The sequence below is a fragment of the Piliocolobus tephrosceles genome, chromosome 7 (assembly GCF_002776525.5).
Source record: "Piliocolobus tephrosceles isolate RC106 chromosome 7, ASM277652v3, whole genome shotgun sequence".
Taxonomy (NCBI): Eukaryota; Metazoa; Chordata; class Mammalia; order Primates; family Cercopithecidae; genus Piliocolobus; species Piliocolobus tephrosceles.
Window position 1 is genome coordinate 62,580,277 of NC_045440.1, and position 26,228 is coordinate 62,606,504.

General features: G+C 38.7%; 1 protein-coding gene across 11 annotated transcripts in view; it reads right to left on the reverse strand.

Moving 5' to 3' along the window:
* The window catches only part of ASPH (aspartate beta-hydroxylase), a 225,311-nt gene extending 204,344 nt beyond the window's left edge, over positions 1 to 20,967 (reverse strand). For 6 of the 11 annotated variants that reach the window (XM_023222353.1, XM_023222350.1, XM_023222352.1 and 3 more), the window contains exon 1: positions 20,581 to 20,966. In XM_023222353.1, coding sequence (XP_023078121.1) covers positions 20,581 to 20,695 — 115 coding nt within the window. In that variant the 5' untranslated portion in view covers positions 20,696 to 20,966. Of the gene's footprint in view, positions 1 to 20,257; positions 20,493 to 20,580 lie in introns of those variants that run through there. The other 5 variants (XM_023222351.1, XM_023222356.1, XM_023222358.1 and 2 more) reach the window with 2 other exon arrangements.
* Between the last annotated feature and the right edge of the window lie 5,261 nt (positions 20,968 to 26,228).

Consider the following 26,228-nt stretch of genomic DNA (forward strand, 5'->3'; position numbering starts at 1 on the left):
CATTGGTAGCTTAATGGGGATGGCATTGAATCTATAAATTACCTTGGGCAGTATGGCCATTTTCACAATATTGATTCTTCCTATCCATGAGCATGGTATATTCTTCCATTTGGTTGTGTTCTCTTCTATTTCACTGAGCAGTGGTTTGTAGTTCTCCTTGAAGAGGTCCTTTACATCCCTTGTAAGTTGGATTCCTAGGTATTTTATTCTCTTTGAAGCTATTGTGAATGGGAGTTCATTCATGATTTGGCTCTCTGTTTGTTACTGGTGTGTAAGAATGCTTGTGATTTCTGCACATTGATTTTGTATCCTGAGACTTTGCTGAAGTTGCTTATCAGCTTAAGGAGATTTTGGGCTGAGACAACGGGGTTTTCTAATTATACAATCATGTCATCTGCAAACAGGGACAATTTGACTTCTTTTCCTAACGAATACGCTTTCTTTCTTTCTCTTGCCTGATTGCCCTAGCCAGAACTTCCAACACTATGTTGAATAGGAGTGGCAAGAGAGGACATCCCTGTCTTGTGCCAAAGGGAATGCTTCCAGTTTTTGCCCATTCAGTATAATATTGGCTGTGGATTTGTCATAAATAGCTCTTATTATTTTGAGATACATTCCATCAATACTGAATTTATTGAGAGTTTTTAGCATGAAGGGCTGTTGGATTTTGTCGAAGGCCTTTTCTGCATCTACTGAGATAATCATGTGGTTTTTGTCTTTGGGGCTGTTTATATGCTGGATTACATTTATTGATTTGCGTAGCTTACTTTCACAGAGAAGAAACCAGGAAAGCCAAAAAGACAGAGGCAAAGCCAGTGAATAGTAGAAGAGACTCACGAACTAATCTTTTTGCTGTTACATAGGCTTAAAAGGTTCAAAACAAACAGTTGAAGAAATATAAATAAATAAATAAATAAATAAATAAATAAATAAATAACTCGGTTTTAAAAGAGATAAGTCAAGTGTCAATCTCTTAAACCAGGCCTGAAATTACACCATTCAGCCTCAAACAATAAAAACCAAAGGCAATATTTACTCCACTTGATGTCTCGTATACACAGGTTCTGCTATCTGTGTCAGGCACTCTTGATAAAAGTAACGCTATCTTAGAAAAAGACACCGTCTTACATTTTAAAGGGCGTCTTGCCAACAGGGACCAGATGTTTTGTATAATCGATAAAGACTGTATCCAACAAGGTAAGGGTATAACCCAGCACACTCTTCCACCATCAGTCCTCACCAGAGGACTCTGGGGCCATAAAAACAGTACAAGTTCAGCAGCTCAAAACGGCCATGTTCAGAGATATCATCTTGCCGTTGCCCGTGACAAGCATTAGGCCTCTGCCACTGAAGGTTCTGTTCACAGCAGAGACTCTTCCTTGCAAGACCTACAAACCACATGGTCCAGACTGGGCTATTTTTCTGTCCAGGTTGCTCTCCCCAGACTGGTTTGTTAACTCTTTCTTATTCCCTTTGTTTTGATGTTAAGTATTACTTTGCTGTGGAGTGTTTAATCCGGAACATTTACATATTGATTAAGTATACTATTGCGTATTGTTTGCAATACTGACTGTCTTGGTGAGTGGCATGAATTTGTGTGCCTGTGGCTCTGACTACCAAGTGAACTGGAAATACTAAGGAGAACTGCCTGTTTCAGAACCCCATGTAGCTCGTCGCTTTTGCAATTGAAATAGCATCAATAAAAGTCTGACATCGTGGAAAGACATAAACATGCACAGGCCTGGTTATCTCTGAACTTGTGCTGCTCAAGATAACATCTCTAACTGCTTGGTGCACATTCCCAACTGGATTCCCCAAGTTTCACGTCAAATTCCAATGGGAGAATAACTCCTCTAACTCCTCTGCCACGCAAAAACCTTTAGATCAGAGGTCCCCAACCCCTAGGCCATGGAATGACTCCGGACCTTGGCTTGTGAGGAACCAGGTGCACAGCAGGAGGTGAGCAGCGGGCAAGCATTGCCCCCTGAGCTCTACCTCCTATCAGCTCAGCAGGGGCATTAGATTCTCACAGGAGCACAAACCCTACCGTGAACTGCACAGGCGAGGGATATCTAGGTCGCATGCTCTTTACAAGAATCTAATGGCTGATGACCTGAGGTGGAACAGTTTCATCCCAAAACCATCTGCCCCTTCCCCACTTCCCGCCTCATCCATGGAAAAATTGTCTTCCATGAAACTGGTCCCTGGTGCCAAGAAGGTCTGGGACCGCTGCTTGAGACACTTGGGGATAGTGATGCCCCTGAGGAGGACTCCCCTCCGGGCCAGCCATGGAGAGGGTTTTCACTCCTCCCTCACAGTGGGCTAACACACCCTTACCCAAGGGCCTGTCAGCAGGAGGCTCCTCTGTCAACCTCCATCACTGTCCCTCCTAACCCACAACCCCCCGACTCAAGCCACGTTCCAGATGCAGTGCGATCATCACAGAGTCGGATGTGCACCCCTCACTCTGGTAATAACACTAACTACCAAAGAGGCTTTTCTGGTCAGCCACGTTATGCAGCCAACTCCCTCTGAGACTGCAGGTATTTAAAAACAACCTCGGCCTTTTTATAAACCATTAAAAAATACTTCTAACTTCTTTCAGCTTATTCTCTATAGTGAATTTGCTTTGCAAAAACTGAATTAACCCTTTCAAGTTCACTTTCAGTGTCAGTCATCCCTTTGCACAGAATTTTTACTTCCGGTTACAATTTCTCTCATAGCTTTGTGCCAAACAATAGCTAATAAGCATTAATTGGAAAGGTTTCTTTTGCGGTTAACATCAACCCATTAAATCAGCGTTCTTTGGGTACAGTTCTGCAGTCAGCAGGTTCAAACTGTACCTGGCCAATGTTTACCATCTCAGGCACAGGGAGATTTTCAGAGACGGTGTTAAATGCCTTGGTGAAGTTAGGAAAAATTACAAGATTGTATTCTGACCAATCAGTCTACAAAGCTTATAGGAATGCTTAATCTTTTTTAAAGCAACCTCCACAGTAAACCTGTAGTGTCTCCAAGTGTTCACAGTTTTCTTTTTTGAGCACTTAAGAATCATTCTTAATTTTAGAATTTGCCTAGGATTGCCATGAAACATTCGTTTATACTTGCTCTGAATCTATTTTTCTTTCCTTTAATAAAAATGGGACATTTGCCCCTTGAGTGTCTTTGCCACCTCTTCTAATTTTCATAATTCCCCAAAGGTTATACACAAAAAGCTTTGGTTGGGTTTGTAATTTTGAGACTTCTGACAAGCCTCAGCCCCTTCCTTCATCTTAGTCTTGTTTTCCCTCCTCCTTGATCATGCACACCTCATTCATTCAACAATTCGACACATATTTACTCTCTGCAGCCCATCCTACTGTGAGTTTCCAGAGGCCAGCATGAGATTTTACTCCTGTGTCCTCTTCCTACTGAGCAGAGCTCATTAATCTCACTGGACAGTTTACAACTTATCCCCACAAAAATCTAAAATATAAACATGTTATTTTTGTTCTGTATCAATGAAAAAGTAAATCTAACCTACACGGAGTATTTTTAAAAGAAAACCACAGAACAGCAGAAGAAAGGTCACTCCGGGTATAGAAATGGCCAGGGCAGGTGCAGCTGGCACTGTCAGCTTCATCCCTGACTTCGCTGCCTGTCTGTGCCTCTCCTCCCACCCACGCCCCAATTCAGAACCAAAGTGATGGCCAGTGTCACCCCTTCACTGTACTCTCTATGACTCATGCTCTAAACCCCCTCCACATCCCTCTTTCAGCTCCAACTTCATCAAATACAACCCCACTCTCTCCAGGCTGGGGTTACGCAGAATAAAAATCAACAAGAACCCCACTATATGTGCAGGAAGGCATCAAACACCGTTTCAAACACTGGTCTCTTGGCTGTGTTCTGGAATAACCCAGTCTGAGGCTTGAGGTTGACAGGAGTAGGGCCCCAAAAAGATGTGGTGAGCTACAAAGGCTGGTCTTCAAGTTCCATGCAAGTTATAGGTAAGGTACGTTCGGGCAGAAGCAGGGTATGTTGTGCAGGTGCTGCCCTGACCAGGCCATGAGTGTCCCTCCCATAGCAATGGTTAAATAGTTTTAATACATTTCTGGATAAAAGTATTGCTTTAAATAGAACATTTCTGGCCAAAATCAAATTCAGATCAGCAAAACAAGGTTCTTTCAGCCCTGTGGGCTAATGTGGATTTTAAGACACAAAAATCTCAGAATGGTAAATTTTAAATGGCTTTAATGGTTTCCTCCAAGCACTCAGATATTCAACCATTCAACAAATACTCTTTAAATGCCTACCTTGTGCTACAGCAATGAACAAGGGAGGCCATTTAGCTTATAGCCCAGTGGAAGAGAAAAATTAAAAGGCAACTAAAATTCCCTTTGGTAAGTATTACATCAGGATAAAGGATACATGGGACAATAGACATGCAAACAGTCATTTGGGAAGAACCACAATCTTGGAATTTTAAAGATAAACATTCTAAAGTATAAATCAGTTCCAAACTTTTTTTTTTTTTTTTTTTTTTTTACAAACGTTAGTCTTGCACAACTTGTAGTTTTTATTTTTTAACCAAAATTGACAAATTATAAACTCATGTCAAGGAGGAAATTGTCAAAATTCTTACAAAAGAATTTTAAAGCCAAAAACAAACAAAAAAAAAAGGAAGAAATTACTCCATATTTCAGCATTCACATAAATAATTTTAAGTCTACCCTTGAGTCATGTTTAAAAATAAAGTGAGGGGAAAGTTGAAATTTTGCAAAATAAGCAGCATTTTCTAATTTCGCAAAAATGCAGAACAAATAAAATGCCTGCTTCTGCCCAAACTGCCTCCCAATGACAATGAACTACGGATGACAAAGCACTGCTAATGGCTCTCATGGCTGTAAAACAGCTTCCTATTGGTAGGATTCCAAAAGCTTACCGTGTGGAAACTACTTGCATGGTGCCTAAACAGGACCTGTTACTTAATGAATTTGACCCACTAAAATAATTGTCTACTACAATGAAGTATACACATTCTTATCACTTGGCTGTTTCCTTAGTTCCAACTCTCATAAACATCAACAGGATATTTTTATTTGTGCTCTTGCCCATAATATAAACCTAAAAAAATCTACCCATGTCAAACATAATTTTTGAGTACTTATACATTCAAGGCAGTGTAGAGGACACAAAAATAGTTACTCCTACCCCAATGTCCTTTTGGTCTAGTAGGGGGAAATACGAACTTATTTGTATTTGTCAATTCTAACATTTATTGTGTATCATTTTATGGACTAAGTACCTACTGTGATAATCATTACTCATAAACTATTAAATACTGAATATCTACTATGTCCAGGGAGCCATTTAGGCATTAAAGATATGCATATAGCTCATCTATATCAAACATTAGCAGTAACTCAGCCCCAGCAATTCCTCTAAACCAGGGAAGCAAAGTATAGCATATGTGTCATGTTTTTTGTATGGATCAGGAGCTAAGAATGGTTTCACTTTTTAAAAACAGTTGAGAAGAAATCAAAGAAGAAAATTTCATGAGAAAATTCTATGAAATTCAAATTTCAGTGGCCTTAAATACAGTTTTATTGGAAAATGGTCATACTCATCTGCCTGTCTATGGTTTCATGCTACAACAGCCAAGTTTAGAAGCTGCAACAAAGATTGGCCAACAACGACAACCCTTGAGTAGTTGCAACACTGACTATATACACAGCAGTGCCAACCCTTGGTTCAAACCATCATAGTAATCCCTCCATAGTCCGGATCATACAGGCAGGCATAAGCTCATAGAAAGAAGCAGCAAGGAGTCTGCTCTCAGCAAAAGAGAAAAAGAGGCCACTTTCCTTCTGCTGAATGTGAAAAAGGAAGTATGCAATCCCAGCTGCCACTGGCTGCCATCTAGAACCCACAGGGGATCCAGCCTTGGGATGACACCTTTGCTGAGAATAAGGGTGAGAAGTTGGAGGAATATAAGTCCTTGAAGACATTTTGAGCCACAGATCATACCACAACTGGAACCAGCCCTAAGTTTAGTCTTCTTTTTAAATGAAATAAATTTCTTAATTATTTATGTGAGTTTGAGTCTGATATATATCAGTAACACAGATGGTCCCCTGACAATGAAGCAGGAATGAAAGACAACACATCTTTACAGTACAAAACAAAGTATTTGTTTTGTTCATGGTAATGTCACCATTACCACATTCAATAACTGCATTTACTAGTCACTTCACAGTGAATCCTCATAACTATGATGTAAGTACCTTCACCTTCATTTTAAAGACAGAGAAAAATACAAAGGAGCTTAGGTTTGATGACTTACTCAAGGTCAAAATCTGGTAAGTGGCAGAGTTAGTACTTGGGTCTCGTTCAGTCTGATGCTGCTTTGTTGTCTAATATCATGATTTGCTCACATTTTCATCTGTTGAAGGAATCATATGATTACAATGGTACAGGGTCAGGGAGGGGAGGAGAGGTTACCGAACGCAATCTATGGGAGAAGAAGGGAGAACGGGGAAGAAATAATGAGGGAACTAAATCTGGAAGGAAATATAGGAGTCAGACAGGGAAAGGCAAGGTGGTGAGCTGTCCTAGAAGAAGAAATAGCAATGTGTAGATACTGAGGCTACAGAGTGATTTAATATGTCTGGAGCATTAATATAAAGAAGAGGAGGCAGAGAGTGTAAGAGAGAATCATGAAGAGCCTCCTCTATACTTAGGCATCTGAACTACGTCTTGAGTACTCTGAGGACATTACTTGAGGTTTTCAAATAAGGAAGTGGACAGGATCTAATTTCCACTTTATAAAGATGACTGTGATGGAAGGATGAAATAAAACCAGTTATGAGTAATTTAAGTAACAACTAATGAGAATCTAAAATATCCAACTAAAGTAACCTTAGAGTCAGAATTGGGACCTAAACTCCAGCTTCAATTTTTATACCTCCATGATCTTTGACAAATTAACCTACTAGTTCTTCATCTACCAAAAAAAAAAAAGAATTTAGATAATTAGTGTGAGAATAAAATGCTAAAACAGAAAGAAATACACAATATGCGATGTATAGCTAGCACTCAGTGGTAGCTATGTTTTTTTCTCTATCATTACTGTTATTCAGTCTGTAGCTCAGCAGCGCTACAGAATTGGGAGTCATCAGTAGATTGTAGTTAAAGTTATGAAGAGCATGCAGCATGGGATTAGAAGATGCCCAAGCAAAAATCCTGGGAAGACTATCCTTTAAGGAGTAGATAAAGGAAAGGAACAAGAAGAGTTCAGTGGATTTACTACTAACGCAATGTCTGCTGACTCTGGACTGAAACATCTAAAGGGAAGAAGAGAAAAAAAGGGACCCACACTACTCAGTTGTAATATCTGGCTGGGTAGACTAGTCAGAGTAAAAGGAGGTTTTTCTGGGTTTTGTTTTGTTTTTCTTTACATGAGAAAGCCAAAGCAAGAGGTGCATACTGTAGGAAGGAATGGAGAAGGAGAATTCTCAGAAGTTAAGTAATGGCTCAAGATGTATGAGAAAATGGTGTCCCAGTCCACTGGGCGTTCCTCTGAGAGGCCCAGCATTCCTGCCCCAGTCTTCGCCTTTCCCTTAGGTAGGTGGGGAACCAAAGGTCTCTCATAGCTGTGACTGCCAAGATGAGTAAGTTCTAACTGTGATGCTGGCTTATCTCCACTCGGCCAACACCCTTCTGGGTCTCCTCTTTAGTGTTAAGAAAGAAAAGAGGCTTTACCAAACTATGATAAGATGTATCCCCAAAACTCAGTTTTTGGACACTTTTGCATCCAAATCGGAGCAATCCCTCTCCAAGATTCCCGACTGCACTGGCTTCAGATCCTGTCTACCCACCAGGGGGTTGTAACCAGCCTCATCTCAGTAGGCCCCCATTGTCATGCAACTCAAAGGTCAATCCCTACCTACCATGTAACAAATGAGGGAGCTCTTAAAGAATGTCCTCTGGTTTCTCTGCAAAATGGCAGGGATCCTTCTGCCACATTTGAAAAATAAACAGTAAGATACTGGCTGAAGTTGGTGAAGATGTGAAACAGCTGGTGCTGAAAATATGAATAAGCATAAACTAAAAGCACACTAAGACCACAAGGCATTGGTGAAGGACCAGCTGAGCAGGAAGATCCTGAACATACGTAGTTTCTTTCAAGTTTACACCAAATCAGTAAAAGTACTTAAGCTAGTAAACTGTGCTCTTACTCAATGTTACTCTACCCTACTCAGTCATCTTAAAAGTCTCACTGATAACAATACAATTCTAAAAATCAGCTTGGGTACTTATTAACACAAATAGTGCGCTACTTCTAGAAAAAAAACAATAAAATAGATACAAGGGGCTTAAGAGTTTTCCACCTTCACATATGTTAATTTCACTTTAAAAATGTTCTACCTCTATAATGTCACAAAGCAAATATGTGATTGAAACACTGGGCTATGTTTGGATACATGCCAGGCTCCCTAGGCCTTTAGGTATATTTACTGATTACAACTAAACAGACTGACCAGCTAGAAACCACCAAATAATTAAACAAATCTTAAGATTCAAGAAACTAAGCATTATATTTTAGTCATGAAGAAAGTTCAATTTTTAACAAACCAATGTACCTATTGCTAGTTATTACCATTTAAGGAGGAAGATGAACATCATATCAAGTCAATTAAAACAAATTACCAGTATTAAATGGCTTACATTCTCACAGATATTAGAATATCCCATATATTTTATAAAGAAACAATTTTTACTTTAATAAACTCAGCAAAACATTCTTAGTATCTAAAACAGCTACAATTTAAAGAAACTTAGTATTTAGTAATTTTAAATGGAATTTTATTACAAGGTAATAATAAACATACAATAGCTATATTCTGTTTACAAGAAGCACAGCTAAAACCATACACAACTTTTTGCCAGTAAGTTTGAAACTTCAAAGACAGAAAATGTTTTAGAAAAATGTAACTTACTCAAATGTACCTACCAACAGAAAATATAACATATCTAACCTGACTGAAGAAGAAACAGAAATTTTAAATCGTCCTGAAAACATTTAAAAAGCAAAGCAGTTTCCCCTCATGTCTACCCACACCTCACCCAGTGTGGGGGTGAAATGACAAAAAGGTTCGAATGAGTTTTACCAAATAACTACTTCTATACAAACTATGTCAAAGAACAGCAATAGAAGAAATCTTCCTAGATTCATTTATACAGCTAGAATATAACCTTGATAACAAAACCAGGAAAGAAAATGTTGGGTCACTTTTACTCATGGATCTATTAACTAATTCAATAATACTGAAAATATATAAAACCACCACGCTGAATTCTTCCCAGAAATGTAAGGATGGTTTTAAATTAGAGCATCTATTGTTATAATTTACCACCTAAAATATGAAAGGAGAAAAACCAAATATATAGTATCAATAGGTGCAGAGAAAATATTCTGTACTAATCACAATTCCTAAGGAAGTAAGGGGAGAAGGAAAAGCATGGGGAGAGGAGGGGAGGAGAGGAAAAAAGGAAGAAAATTACAGACCCACATCTAACATAAACACAGACACAAAATTGTTGACAAAATATTAGCAAATAAAGCAATATATAAAAAAGACAATTCAAATCAACCAAGTGGGACTTTGAGTGAGAAAAAGTATTTGACAAAATTCTCAACCTAGAAATACAAATTCCCCCAGTTCAATGAAAAGCATCTATAAAACACCCTGAGTTAATATTTTACTTACTTAATGGTAAAATACCAAATACTTTGCTACTAAAATCAGGAACAAAGCCAGAATGTCTATTCTCATCACTGGTATTCAACATGATACTGGAAATCCTAATTAGCGCAGTAAGGCAAGAAAAGACTGGAAAAGAAGTAAGACTGTCTCTATTAAAGGGCATCATGATATTTACATAGAAAATCCCAAAGAATCTATTTTCTTAAAAAAAAAAAAACTATTAGAATAAATGAATTTAGCAAAGGTACATGATATAAGGTGCGTGTATCAGTTCTATGTCTATATACTAGCAGTAAATAATGGGAAAATGAAATTTTAAAAATACCATTTCTAATAGCATCAAAAAATACAAAATATTTAGAAAAATGTTTAACAAAAAAAGTGTAAAAAGGTCTCCATAGCAAAATCTACAGAAAAAGGCAGAAGGAAGCTAAAAACCTAACAAATTAAGAAATATACCACTATCATAAATTAGAATGTTCAATATCAGTGTGATTAATGCTCCCAAAGTTGGTCTATGGAGTCAATGCAATTCTAATCATAAACCCTAGCATGCTTTATTCTGTGGAAATTGACAAGCTGATTCTAAAATGTATATAGATATACAAAGTATCTATAGTATTTAGAGCTATTTTAAAAGGAGCAACAAAGTAGGAGGATTTACACTACCTAATTTTAATACTTACTTTACAGCTAGAGTAATCAAGATTCTGTAATAAAGGCCTAAGGACAAATAGACAACAAAAAACAGAAGGGCTCAGGAACAGATTTATACTTACGCTGTCATTTGCTTTTTGACAAAGGCTCCAAAAGGAATCCAATAATGAAAGCAAAGTCTTTTCAATACATGGTGCTAGAACTGAAATTCCATATAGAAAAATGTAAATGTAATTCAACATTAATGTGAAAATGCTCATAGACAAACATAAAACTAAAACTATCAAACTTCTAGAAGAAAATAAAAGAGGATAGCTTTAAGACTTGAGAACGTGCAGTTTCTTAGAGCACAGAAAGCAAAAACAGAAAAAAACAATCAACATGAAAAATAAAAAGGTAAGTTACAGACTGGGAGAAACATGTGCTATATATATCTGAAAAGAACTTCTATCCAGAATACATGAAGAATTACAGCTCAGCAACAAAAAACAATAAAATCAGAAATGGGTAAAAGAGAAACTTCACTAAAGATAATGGGTGTAGCCAATAAGCATAAGAAAAAGTGCTTGACATCATTATTCATCAGGGAAATGCAAATGTAAACTACAGTAAGAAGCCACGGTACACCCACCAGAATGGCTAAAATTAAAAAGACTGACACCACCAAATGTTGGTACATATGTAGAACAACCAATTCCACACATTGTCAGTGGGAGTATAAAATATATTGTACAACTACTCTGCAAAAGAGTTTAACAGTTTCTTAATAAAACTAAACATACACCTACCCTATAGCCCAGTAATCCCTCTCCTGCTCAAGAGAAATAAAAACATATGTCAAAAAAGGCTTCTATACTATTCAGATAATTCTATTCATAATAATCCAAAACTAGGAATAGCCCAAGTGTCCACCAATAAAAGACTGGGTTAAAAAACTGTGCTATACAACATGAATGGAGCTGGGGGTCACTATCCTAACCAAACTAACACAGGAACAGAGAGCCATGTTCTCATTAATACTAATAAGTGGGAGCAAAACATTGACCACCTATGCACACAAAGAAGGGAAAAACAGACACTGCGGCCTACTTGAGGGTAGAGGGCGGGAGGAAAGTAAAGATCGAAAAAACTACTCATCAGGTACTAACCTCATTACCTGTGTGACAAAATTATCTGTACGCCAAACCCCTGTGACATGCAATTTACCCATATAACAAACCTGCACACCCTGAACTGAAAATAAAAGCTTTGAAAAAACTGTGCTATAGTCATACACTGGAATATGATTTGGCAATAAAAAGGAACAAGTGACTGTGTATACAACATAAATGAACTCAAAAATACTATGCTGAGTGAAAGAAGACTTTGCAAAAAAAAGTACTTGCAAAAGGAAGTTCTAGAATTGAAAACACTAATCGATGATCAAAAAATGTAGTACAATGGCTGCCTCTGATGGCAGAGGTGGGGGCAAGAAAAGGGCTTGAGAAAACCTCACAGGGTGATGAAAATATTCTCTATCCTAATAGGCTGTTGTTTTACAAAAGTAGAAATGGATATAAAGACTCCTCAGATCAGACACTAAAATTTGTACAATTCACTATGTGAAAATTTTACCTCACAGGAAAAAAACAAACAAACGCTAAGCTCTAGTTAGCTACAGGCACACGTAAATGTTTAGGAAAGCGAAATATACTAATACCTGCAACTTACTTCGAAAGGCAGGAAAGAATAAGATTGACTGGTAGATATGACAAAGCAAATCTATCAAGATGTTAACTGTTGTAGCATGGTGGACTCATTACAGAACCCTTTCAACTTGGATACATATTTTTAAAGTTTCATTAAAAAATGTTAATTTAAAAATACTATTGAAAATATTTTTTTAAAATATAAAGTACCCAGACTTAATCTAATAAAAGATGTATATGACTTTCAAATAAGATTATAAAATTGTCAGACTTAAATACATAAGAAATTATAGGCCAGGCGCAGGGCTCACACCAGTAATCTCAGCACTCTGGGAAGTCGACATGAGCAGATAACTTGAGCCCAGGAGTTTGAGAGCAGACAGGCCAACATGGTAAAACCCCATCTGTACAAGAAATATGAAAATTAGCCACGCGTGGTGGTGCACACCTGTAGTCCCAGCTACCGGGGAGGCTGAGGTCAGAGGATCACTGCAGCCTGGGAAGTCAAGGTTGCCACAGCACTACAGCCTGGGTGAAAGAGCGAGGCCTTGTCAAAAAGAAAAAAAAAAAAAAAAAAAAGAAGACGAGGAAGAAGAAAAGAAAAGAAAAAAGGGAAGAGAAGAGAAGAGAAGAGAAGAGAAGAGAAGAGAAGAGAAGAGAAGAGAAGAGCAGAGAAGAGAAGAGAAAGCAGGCTGGCCAGTCAGCCAGGTACATAGGAAGACTGAGTATCATAAACATCTGTATTTGTCCCAAATTGTTCTATAGATTCAATACAATGCCAGTAAAAATTCTCAAATATTTTTCATGAACGTATTTGATAAGCAGATTCTAAAATCTAGAGGAATGGATGAGGAAAGGTCCCAAAGCAGCAAACACAATAGTGAAAAAGGCAGGGTAGAAGGACACGCCCTATCAGATACGTGGACTCACTACAAAGCTACAGTGAGCAACTCAGTTTGGTGTTGCTTCTACAAGCCTGGAACAAAATACAGCCTGACGTATTCACAGACAAGAGGTGATGCTGCAGACTAGGGTAAAAAGATGACAAATCAACTAACAGTACAGGACATTTTTATTTGCCCTTTAAAAATACTGAATTAGATCCCTACTAACAAAATACACAATAAAATGCTACACCAGGTAGTTCAGAGATCTAAATGTAAAAAACCAACGTTTCAGATCTTTTAGAGGAAAATACAAGAATAATTCATGACATCTGCGTTATGTGTCTTACATAAAGTGTAAAGGTATAAAACCATAAAGTAGGAAATAGAAAAATTATATTAATATATTAAAATCTTAAAATTCTGTTCAACAACGTATACCATAAAAAATGAAAATGCAAGTAATCACAGACTAGAAGAAGTCCTTTATCACAAATAATCAAAAGGTTCAGGATATAAAAAAAATTCTACCTATCAATACTACAAATACAAAACAAAAACAGAAAAATAGGGAAGGTATATGAACAGGCAATTCATAGGAGGAAACATAAGGCTACGCTTACCAGTAACTTCACTAGTAATTAGAAAAAGGCAAGTTTACACCATCAAGTACTACTTCACACCCACTCAACTGGCAAATATTAAACTTTACCAAATGCTGATAATGTGATGATGGCACAGAACAAGCTCTTATTCATTCGGGGCCGAAGTGTAAGTTGATACAATCACTTCGGGGTTAAAAAACAGCAATATCCAGTAAAGTCTAAGTGTGTACTTTCTATGACCCACCATTCCAATTCCAGATTATGCCCCAGAAAAACACTCAGACATGTATGCATGGGGACAGACAGGCACACACATGTTCAGGGCAGCATTATTTGAAAGAAAAAAAAAGTGGCCTGCGATAGGATGGCTAAATGAAAAGCAAGGCATATTCATAAGGTGTAGAACTACACAAGTGAAAATAAAGAACTGGAGTTTGGAGGAATTTCAAACAAATGGCGTCAAAATAGTATGCCAAGTAGAAGCCTGTTCACAAAACTTTTAATACATGCTATACTGTATATATATGTGTGTGTGTGTGTGTGTATATGTATATAGGTATATTTCTACACATAGGGATATAGATATACTTCCTGAGCAGTTTTCAAATACACTGATTTAACAATAGATATAGTTTATACATGTGGATACATAATGTGTGATGTGCAACATGTTATACATTATTTTGTGCACATACACCTATATTTATAGTAATGACTATCATAAAATGTTTAACAATGGTTAGGAAGGAATACCACAGGAGAGGAAAATCTAGGAATCTGATGTTTCATTTCTTCACCTATATGGTGGGTACATGGGTATCCACTGCATTAGTCTCTACACTTATTTATAGGCTTAAATATGTACTATTTCAAATATGTACAATTTTAAAGAGCAATACATAGAAATATTTTTATTATAAAGGTTAGAGAACTAGCTCTCTGCCAAAAAGCAGATCCATGAAACAACTTACAAAAACTCAGTGACAAATATCTTATATAAATTGCCTTGACTCAAAGAAAGGAGAAGTAAAGTTAAATGCTAGATATTCTTTCAACAAATATTTACAACACAGATTTTGAGATTTATGTAAGTTAAAAAATTAACTGCCCTAAATAAAATTTACAAGTGAAACTAAGACCAAAAGAGTCTTTCCAGTATACCAAGAAAATTGACATTGAAAGCAGCGTGTGAAAGATAGGGAGAAAAACTGTATATTAGAAGTATACTAAATAAGAAAAAGAAGTTACAGACAGGACAGAATAACAAAATAACAGTGACTCTGCACTATGGAATGGTAGAAATGGCTGTCAAAGCTATGCAAGATATGAGAAAAGGCAGTTACAACAATGCTGGTTGTGAAATAAAATTATCAAAGGATATTCTCCTACTTTAAATTTAAGACTGATCCTTGCTGGCTTAAGTGCAGGATGAGTCACTGGGTTCAACGTGTGGGCACACATGTAAGAGAGAAGTGCTAGCATTTCTCCAAGCACAGAGATAGTGGGTGCCCTTGGAAACCTTACTACAACTGGACAGTAACTACCCCCAGCCTCCAGCCCCCTACCCCTCAACTAAGTCCATTCACCAACGCTGTCTACTCTGGAGCACACAAAGTATCTATGGCAGATGGTGACAGTCACATGACTAGGCAAGCGACCTGGATCTCCTGGGGGCCAAATAGCCCAGATCCTTCAAAAGATGATTTTCTTTTTTAAAAAAAGTTATTCACCAAGGGAGCTCAACATTTCCTTTGAGTCTAATAGGTTATCTAGACCAAATTTGTCCTCAGCTGTGGCCAATTTGATATGAACTAAATTATATTTAGTGATTTGCCATTAAAAGATAACTACATCAGCCAAAGGTAACCAAGAAAGGTAATCCCTGAAAAACAAAGATCAAATGCAGAACAAAAGCCTGAAGCATCCCTCACATCGGGGGAATAAAATACTAAAATTAAAAAATAATGACTAACAAGAAAATATCATCTTAGTGTCTCTTTTTTATTTTCTGAAGTTGAAGAAAATAAAAAAGAGACACTTTCTGGTACCCAGCAGTACCAGAAAAAAGTGTAATAAGAAAGTTAAAGCACTGGCCTCCAGACTATACTCCCACAGTGGTACACAGGAAAGAAAAGAACATTCTGAATCCTTATACCTCTAATAAAAATGGCCAGAGCTGCAGGACCGAACCAGAGAAACTCATCAAACCCACGTGTGCAGTGCAGAGCCGACACTGGCAGCAAATAATGAAGCAAGCAGCCCTTGCACCTCCATATTTCCCGATAGATGGCTGAGGCTTTTCCCCAGAGGTTTAGGTGGGATGTAGATAGGTTCTATGTACACACAGGGTTATTTAAGAGAAGTTCATTTGAAAAACATTTTTGTACCTTGGTACAGAATGAAGTCAAGCCATTTAGAGGTGATGCAGAAATATTCAAGCCACAAACTAAGTTGCATATTTTCATGATGTTAAAACAGTGGCTGGAATTACGTCAAAAGACTAAAATATATCTGAGCCTTGGTAAGATAAAATAATGTTACAGATTTCTGAGCCATTAAGGGCAAATCACCAACTTGAAAGTTGATATGCAAATGGATACTTACACCTCCAGAGGGCGAGAGAAATGTATCAAGTAGTCCTGAAAGCATAGTATAAACTCTACCTCAAGATTATACATTTTACTTAACACAAAGATTCTACGGAAAATAAAAATAAATAAATAAATAAGAACAAATCATCAAAAAAGTCAAAGCACGCAATGGCCTGATGACATCTACACTTTTATATTCTCCAAAGTTTTGCATTCACCCCTACTATTAGACGTACTTTAATGGCAACAACTGAGAAACACAAAGGCATATGAAATCAGTATTAGTGACATCAAAACTCTGAAAACAAAATAGATAATAACTCTTTACATTTAAGGAGGCTGGAAACCGAGTTTTTTTAGCAACTCTTGGTTCTGGTTCTTGCATAGATATGATCCAGGTCATCAGATTCTTTCTCCCAAACTGCACTAGCTTTCTGGAGAAAAGGGTTTTTCTATTGGAACCAGAGAGCTAGTGGCTAAATATGTGATATTAACTAACAACAAGATGGACAGACCCGATGAGCCTTTATCCAAGTTCCTCTGTTGATAATTGGCTGAAAATGAAAAGGTCATGCATTCATTTTCTAATAATCTTTATGAGAGATTATTTTAAAGCAAGACTAAAATATAGTCCAAGATATAGAACTTTGACTTCCACAGGCCACCAGAGGTTAACTGGTCTCTGGAAAATGTGTTCATAAACTCCCTCAGAACATTATTTAGTGCTTGGTTTCATATGATCTGGTCAGGATGGACAAAATGCTGTTGAACTGAACACAAAATAGTTGACAGTTCTTGCAGCAGAATAATTATGGTCTTCCTATCTTTTCATCTTAGAATGACTAATGGAGGATTAAGCAATTGGTTCTGATGGTCTTTGGCTAAAGAAAGAAAATTTTGCTAGGGCCTCTTCATTCAAGGGCTGCACAATGCCATCAGCAGTGTATTGTATCCCTCAGTTACTTAGTAATCTAAGAGACACTCAAAGTAGAAAGAAAAAAAAGAAGCTAAACTCAGAAATGTGTTTCTAAATGACAAATACTCATCAAGTGAAGCTGTTAATGTTTTACAGGCAGTACATGAATGTATTTCATTCTAATTAAGCCAAAATAAATAAGCTGCGCAATCTGAGAGACCTTGAAAGAGCTAAAAAGTAGCTAAGAGTTTTTAAGTGCTTATCTATCAATAGTTTTGAGTATTTGCAGATGGATTAAATAATAATAATAATAATAATCAAAAACTGCTATTACATAACCCGAAGCTTTAAACTAAGGGGGAAGTGTTCTACAGTGACACCTAGTGGTAAAAGGTAATGTAGTAGCAGGACAAAATAAACAGGGAGATGGAAAGCTGCTAGGAGATACTGGGAGGTAAGGGGTGATACTCAAAAGGGAAAAGCTAAACAAACAAACAAACAGAAAACATAACACATACCAGTGTCTACAAAATAAGCCCAAAAGGACATCATGTTCCTTCTCTGCCAAAATATTTTCAAATCAATAAATGTGAAAAAGGCTTCTCCTGGGCCCAACTAGTCATGCAAGTCCAGTTTTACATGCAAATTAAAGGTAAGAAGTCCAATTTATTCATGTTTCTTTTATATTACAAAAGAGTGAAACTGAAAAAAAAGTAAAATTGAACTCTGTAGAAAACCATTTTATCATTTTTCAGTTTAAGTTGAAGAAAATAAAAAAGAGACACTTGCTTTAAAAATCTGTGTGATATAAATTCCCCAAATTCCAGCTTCCAAACATCACTTTTCAGTAAAATGACCATGAAGATAAAGTTTGGCCAGAAAAAAATAATAATAATCACCTTTTCCCTAAAATGCATGTTTCAAATGACTGGGTTTTTTTTTCCCCATACTTTCACATAAAAACTTAAGAAATAATAATGTTTGATGTGACCAATGCCATCATCTTCTGATTCTCAATGTAAGACATCTCAAAAAATGTACTATTTGAACACATATACTTCTTCTCAAACTAAAATTTCAAAGACTGTTTCAAATACAATTTTTGTCAAGGGAAATGTAATTGGTGATAGGACAAAAGTATAGTTTTCTCCAATAATTAAGCGCAGTACTCATGGAAACAGCCAGAAGAAAACTTGATAATCTAGTTTCACTCCAATTACATATTAGAGAACCTAAAATGCAAGTAGCATGGCAAAATGAATAACAGAAAACCTGGGTTCTGAGTCTTGGTTCTTCCAGTAATTAGTTGAGTTTCCATGAACTAAACAACCTTCAATGAACTCTACAACTTTTCTGGGCATTAATTACCTCATCTGTATGATTTGTGCAGGAAACTAAATGGGTCTCACAGTATGCCACTGCTAAAAAGTCTTTGATTTTCCCAGTAGAAGGGAATGGTTTGCACAATGTCCGTACCTTAATGACCAAGTAAACATAGCATTAAAAGAAAAGCCGGCATTATCTTTTGAGTACAGCCTACTACACATGACACTGCACTTTAACTGTTTAGGATGATGGAAAGAAATGGTTTCCATGCCTAGTGCCTTCTATCTGGCACACGGTCAGAACTCAGTATCTACTGGAGGAAAAAAACAACAAAAAACCTGCAGATATGCGAATAAATAATACTCATTACGTAACATGCAGGGCTCCAATATCAACTTTTGTTTTTGTATCATGGGCATTCCTTCCTTTTACATAGTCTTTTACATACTATGTCTGTTTCATGACTATTAGAGAATCAATGTGTAAAATGCTTAAAAGTCTGTAGATCCTCAAATATGGACAGAGGTTGTTCTAAAATGCCTGAGTATGAAAGTCAGGAGAAGTTAATTTAAGTCACTGCATTTCCTAAACCTATCTCTTGCCTTTTAAAATGCTTTAAATAGTTATGGGGTAGGGATAGAAACGTGACACACATTTCCCAATACTAGTTCTCACCAATAAGAAGCCATATAAAATGACTTCCTCAGATGCAATCAGCCCTCGACTCATAAACACAAAAATGAAATGGAATGAAGATATGCTTCACCGGTAAATAGCTACAGAAACCTTTTGAAAACAACTAACATCAAAGTCTGGTTAATCAGCTTTCTCTGCTTAGTGCCCTAAGAGGCACAATGGGTTCTTCTCATTTAGGGATGTTAAAAAGAGTAGCCTCAGTCCGCTGAGGCAATTAATCTATCCCTCTGAAGGTTTAAGTAAGTGACATTTAAGAACAAGTGAAAAAGGAACACAGTTTTACTTATGTCGGAGGTGAATTAATATGCTTGCACTGTGTGTACATCTTTACATTGAGAATACAAATATTAGCCCTTATAACATAAATTTGTGCAATGGATTTAATGCACTACTTTCCCCATTAAAATTTATTCATTCATTCACTACTCAAATATTTATTGAGCACCTATTATGGGACAGGAACATTCTAGGAGTTGGGGATACGGAGAGAATGAGCCAAAGACAACACACATGAAAGTAATAAGACAAGTTCAGATAGTGACAAGTGCTATAAAGAAAATACTTCCTTGACTATAGCTATCTGATTCATTTTCTTGGTGTATTATGAACTCATGATCTGTAGATCTCAGCGAACAAAGAGCCTAAATCACTTCAAGTGAAGTTTACAGCTCACATTCCATACACATGTGTATTGCAGCTTCAATATCCTAAATATGAGTCAAAGGAAGTATAAAAGAAACCGAGAACCACTGAAATATGAGACGAAACAGATTTAAAAATCTGTTCTCTTTGCTGGATATGCACATGAACGAGGAGAAAGGTGAATATCCAATCGATTTTATTTTAAGTAAAAGTGGTAAAAATAGAGACGCTCGTTCAGTATTTCATAACATTCTATTTTAAAGGTAACTGCAACGCATATTAAGAAAGCTACATACAAGCAAAAATATTTAACATAATTTCCAAGAGCATTCAAATGACTCCCAACTTCTCCCCCCCCCACCCCCCGCCCCCAGGCGCCCCCACTTTCACCTCCTTTGAATTGCTCTGAAACACTGCTGGTTAGGCAGGAACTCACTTTCCCTGACTTGGCTCATTTTCAACTCCCCAAAACATGCGAGGCAAAGGATAAATTGTTTTCTTACTCCCATTTCAATTCCACGGAAAGCCAAGAGACACGCTCAGCAACCTCTGTCTCGGCTGCGCCCAGCAGGTGAAGGAACCGCTGGGAAGGGGCTCCCCGAGACCACCATCCCGACGGCTCGGACCCAAGTCCGCCTAGCCCCTCGCCCGCCCGCCAGGCCCGCCGAGTGCGGCCTCCGCCCTGCGCGCCTAAAGGAGGAGCGTCGCGGGGGATGGAGGTGGCGTGCAGTGGGATCTGAGGAGATGCACCCGCAGCGCCCGCCGCGCCACCCGGCTCTCTACCCCGAGGCGCGGCACCGGATCCCCGCCCCGCAGGGCCTCTGACCTCTCCGGGCCCCGGGGCTGCTGCTGCCCCCGCTGCTGCCCGCACTCGTGCTACCGCTGCCGGAGCCGCTGCTGCTGCTGTTGCCGCTGCCCTTGGCATTCTTACGCTGGGCCATCGCAAGCTCCGCGGGGGCTGGCGAGGGCTGGTGGGCTTCCTCAGTGCGCAGGGGCACACACGCGACACGGGAGTCGCTGCCGGCGGCAGCGTGCCCTGGAGCGGGTTTGGGCCGCTGCTCCTGCAGCAGAGCCTGTGCCTCGGCACCGCCCGCAGCACCTCAGAGGACTTTTCACCCGCGTGCCGGCTGCGCGCGCCCGCCCTCGCGTGTACGAACTTGTGACTGCCTCCCGGGGCGAGAGCGCGCGGCTCGCCTCCCGACAGCCACGCCCCTTCCCGGCCTCGCCCCGCCCTCGGAAGGCTGAGTGACGGCGCCTGGGACCGAATCGCAAGGGCCCTTATGAGGCGGCGGTACCCTGCGGCGCTCCCAGCCCTTGCTCACTTAGGGCAGTTCGGGCGCTACGCAGCTGCCTGTGAGCGCGAGCCGCTTTCGACTTTGCAGTCTGTCCCGGTCCTTTGGAACGTGGCAAACGTGGAAGCCGAAAGGGTTCTCGCGAGCGTTGGCAGACCCCGCTTCTTAGGGATGGGACAGGGCGCGGTTCAGGGTAGATGGACACGTGGGCCGCCCTTGGGCGGAGTGCGCCGCCTCTAGGCCTTTCACTGGGAATTTTGTCCCCTTTCCCTATACAAGGAAAGGAAGGAGTGCAATCTCGCTTCTTGCAAAAGAGATCCCTATTTCTTGTCCTGATTAATACTGACATTTCTGAAATGGTGATATTAGGACTAGTTCAATGCTTAAACCGTATGAGTTCATCCATTTGGTGCTAAAGCAGGAATTTAGTTCGTTTGTGCCATCAATATTCTCAGAGACTCTTAGTTAAGGAAGGAAAATGCAAATGTGAAACAAAAAGATCATTTTCTTATCCAGGATGGCACCCTCTATCTGAAATCCCTGCCTGCTTTGCTAACGCCTGAGTCTGTGCTGCCTGGGCCTGGGCTGCCTGAGAATTCCTAACAGGGTATTAAAATGTCTTGGCATGTGGTTGAACCAGACAAGGACTTGAGGTCAGCCACGTCTTTATCATCTTTGTATCACCATTGCTAACACCATGCCCAATGTGTAATAAGCAAGAAATGCTTAGTGATTTGATACATTTCTGTCAATGGCTGAACCCACAGCTCTTGATCATGTTTCGTAGCAACCCCTGGGAGTGTCTCAGGAGGGCTCAGGGACCAGAGAGAAGAGTTGCAATGTGGCATCTGGTTTCATTCCTCTTCTCCAGTCCCACAAACCCACCCATCCCAGCCTTCGGAAACACCCCCGCCTCCCCCGGCCCCATGCCTTTTCAGCTGTGGATGGTTGGATGCTGCTTGACCCTACCCTGATGATGCACAGAAACCCCCCAAGGGTCGTGTTGCAGAGTAAAGAGAATGCCTTTCTTTACCTTTTGTCAAATAGTATTAGGCTATTATCAAGAGACGGGGAGATGGGAGAGTTCACAGAGTTTTTACTGAAGCAGCTCTCTCAACTTTTATCTTGTGGCATCTCCTTCTGCCTCCACATATTCTTTCTCCCATTCAGGGCCCCCTTACAACCCTCTATTATATTATTTCAATGAAGGAGATGGAGAACTGGATTAAGAGACAAATCTGAGTGATGGTGCTTCATATAAAATAAAAATGAGAGCTAAACTTCAAAACACAATGCTCTAGCCCCCCGCCCCAAGATATTTTTACTCTTAAATTCTCATAAAACCCTGTAGTCATATCAATTTTTTAAAAAAATGAGACACTGGAAGCTCAGAGAGAGAAAGCAAAATAAGATCACTGTATTAGTCCATTTTCACACTGCAAATAAAGACATACTCGAGACTGGAAAGAAAAAGGGGTTTAACTGGACTTACAGTTCCACATGGCTGGGGAGGCCTCAGAATCATGGCAGGAAGTGAAAGGTACTTCTTACATGGAGGTGGCAAGAGAAAATGAGGAAGAAGTAAAAGCAGAAACCCCCGATAAAGCCATTAGGTTTCATGAGAATTAATTCACCATCATGAGAATAGCACAGGAAAGACTGGCCCCCATGATTCAATTACCTCCCCGAGTCCTTTCCAAAACACATGGGAATTCTGAGAGATACAATTCAATGTTGAGATTTGAATGGGATCACAGCCAAATTTTATCATTCCACCCCAGTCCCTCCAAATTTCATGCCCTCACATTTCAAAAGCAATCATGCTTTCCCAACCGTTCCCCAAAGTCTTAACTCATTTCAACATTAACTCAAAAGTCCACAATCCAAAGACTTATCTGAGACAAGGCAAGTCCCTTCTACCTATGAGCCTGTAAAATCAAAAGCAAGCTAGTTACTTACTAAATACAATGAGGGTACAGGTATTGGGTAAATACAGCCATTTCAAATGGGAGAAATTGGCCAAAACAAAGGGGTTACAGGGCCCATGCAAGTCTGAAGTCCAGTGAGGCAGTCAAATTTTAAAGTTCCAAAATTATCTTTTTTGACTCCAGGTCTCACATCCAGGTCACTCTGATGCAAGAGGTGGGTTCCCATGGTCTTGGGCAGCTGCATCGCTGTGGCTTTGCAGGGTACATCCTTCCTCCCAGCTGCTTTCATGGGCTGACATTGAGTGTCCACGGCTTTTCCAGCTGCACAGTGCAAACTGTCAGTGGATCTACCATTCTGGGGTCTAGAGGATGGTGGCAGTCTTCTCACAACTCCCCTAGGCAGTGCCCCAGTATGGACTCTGTGTAGGGGCTCTGACCCCACATTTTCCTTCTGCGCTGCCCTAGCAGAGGTTCTCCATAAGGGCCCCGTCCTTGCAGCAAACTTGTGCCTGGGCATCCAGGCGTTTCCATACATCTTCTGAAATCTAGGCGGAGGTTCCTGAACCTCAGTTCTTGACTTCTGTGCATCTGCAGGCTCAACACCATGTGGAAGCTGCCAAGGCTTGGGACTTCCACCTTCTGAAGCCACAGTCTGAGCTGTACGTTGGAGCCTTTCAGCCATGGCTGGAATGGCTAGGACAGTCACAAAGCTAGTAAGTGATAGAACAGGGATGTGAATTTGGTTGGACTGGCTCCAGAGTCTATAGTCCAAATTATTCCTCCTGGATAAGACGTAGTTTGGAGTGGAGAAAGTCTCACCTGCCTCCCTTTTCAGTTAATGGATGTCTCCAGGAAGCCTCCTTGGTCCTACCTGCAAAGATAGGTCTCAAACCCAGTGGTAGGTGCTTATCAAAGCCTATCTCTTTAAGGAAACCAAATTTATTTTATAGCTAACTCCAAAATGCCATTAAGTGATGCTTTGCTCCTGCATTTCCAAAAACTAAATCTGGTACCCCTGACAGGGTACACTGCTGTGTATCTTGGGCAATACCAGGCCAAAATAGAGGTTTTTGTAAATTCAAATCACAGAAAATAAGAGGCTACCTAGCACTTCCTTGTATCCTGAGGAAACAGCTATGATAACATTTATGCACTCAGTATTATCAAATAAAAGTTAAATCAGATGCATCAGTTCTAGACACAGTTTCATTTCAGGGACTAAATTCCCTCAAGGTGAGTATCAGAACTATACGTTTTATATCTGTCTGTACTTCCCATATTGTGGACATCAGAAAACACAAAGCTTACCTAGGATTCATATATCTATTTACAAAGGACCTTTTCTCTGCATAGGTGGGAAGGCAAGGGAGACAAAGTATCTTTTAGTATCTTTTAAATTAAAGGAGAAGTCAAATGTTCCTTGTTAGCTTTTCCTCTTTTGTGTAATTTTCAAGCAAACGATGAAGAACCCTGGGTGAAATAATGTTAAAACGACCATAAAGACAAGACTTATCTAGGACAATATATTAAAATACTAATTTAATAGAGCTTTTGAACTAGGTCAAATGTGTTTTTCAGGTATTTCCATAAACCTTCCATTGCCTGCACTGGGATTTGCAAGTGAGAACTGGAGGACACCATTTGCCCTAGTTTTTTTTTTTCTTCTTCTTCTTTCTGATGACCCTTTACAACCTCCAGTCAAATTCCTTCCAAATTAATATTTCTGGATTTACTTATACCTACTAGAGCATCATTTTAAACATTCCACTTTAACCTGCTTCCTAGAAAATGCCTCTTATTTTTTATGCAATCTTCCTAATGTGAAGTTTTATTATTGCAAACTGAAACTGAGTATTTCCTCATCTTTATTTGCCATAGTAAATTGGACCATAGTGGAAAACAATAAATTTCAACTGGTCATGATTCATTTGTATGTTTTTCATATTATATTAGTGAAATTTGTTGTAATGAAAGTATACTGGTAAGGATAGCAGCACTTTCAAGGCATTCCCTACTCAGTGTTTTCAAAGGAATTATCCTCATATGAATCATATCTCAACACGTAAATGAGCTGTCATTTTCACCAAACAGCTTGACTTCAGGTTACCTAGAAGAAATAAGCTTGACTAATATCTATATTATAAATAAATAGAATAAATTTATATGAGCAGAAGTGATTTTAAATCCAGTCAAAAATGGATTTGAGTTAGTACTGTTGTGTTATGATATGGTAAAATGATCTAAGTCACATTAGTTAAGAAACCTATCATTTCCTTTTTCCTTTCAATTCTTTAAATTTCCTATCAAGATTGGTACTTCTTAGAGTCAAAATTCCTTTCTAACAAATAACATTTAAGTAAGTGCTGTTGCCAGGTCTTGAGTTTTCTAGCACGGGGAAATGATGGAATTAGCTGATTCTTCTTAAGTCTCAAACTTAACGCCAGAAAGAAACTTAAACATGGAGAAAAAGCCAAACATTAGAGAATAACAACAAAGTACAGTCATGGCAATTCCATAGTATATAAAGGACATATTAATGTGATTTAGGAGTAGTTAGAAAGTAAGAGGAAAAAGGAGAAAAAATGTGGAGAGATCTCAATAATTCAATTGTTTACAGATAATAACTTGAACTATATTTGCTTCAAGGATCATGTGAGAGAGAGAGAGAGACAGTGTGTGTGTGTGTGTGTGTGTGTGTGTGTGTGTGTGTCTAAGTAAAGTAACTATTTATTTGTCTTTCAGAAAAATAACTAGCTGTTGGAAATAGGTCTCTTATCTAAATAAAAGTATCCTGAAACTAGCTTCTAGAATCCTCCAATATCATCAAATCTAAATATATAAATCAGAAGGATTTGCCTTAAAATGAATAGTGTTATTACAATATGCAAAACTGGATCAATTAGTCAACCTAAATTCTTGACAGTTGATGGGAAATCACACATACACTACATAAAAGTAGTATTAACACAGCCCTTTTTGCACTGTCATCTTTCTGACTTGAATCAATTCTGCAATTTCATAACCACATGACAAATATTACCAGGCCCATGCCAAAAAAAAAAAATTCCTGAGAGACTTTGTCAAAGAGCTTGCAAGCATAAAAAATAGAGAGGATCTCCGTGTATCATTGCAATAATATTTTATTAACCTAAAGACCACTATTAATATATTTGAAATTCTACAGTATTTCTTTACTTTAAGAAGTACAATATCTATTACTTAAAAAAAAAAAATTTCACAACATATTGTGGCAA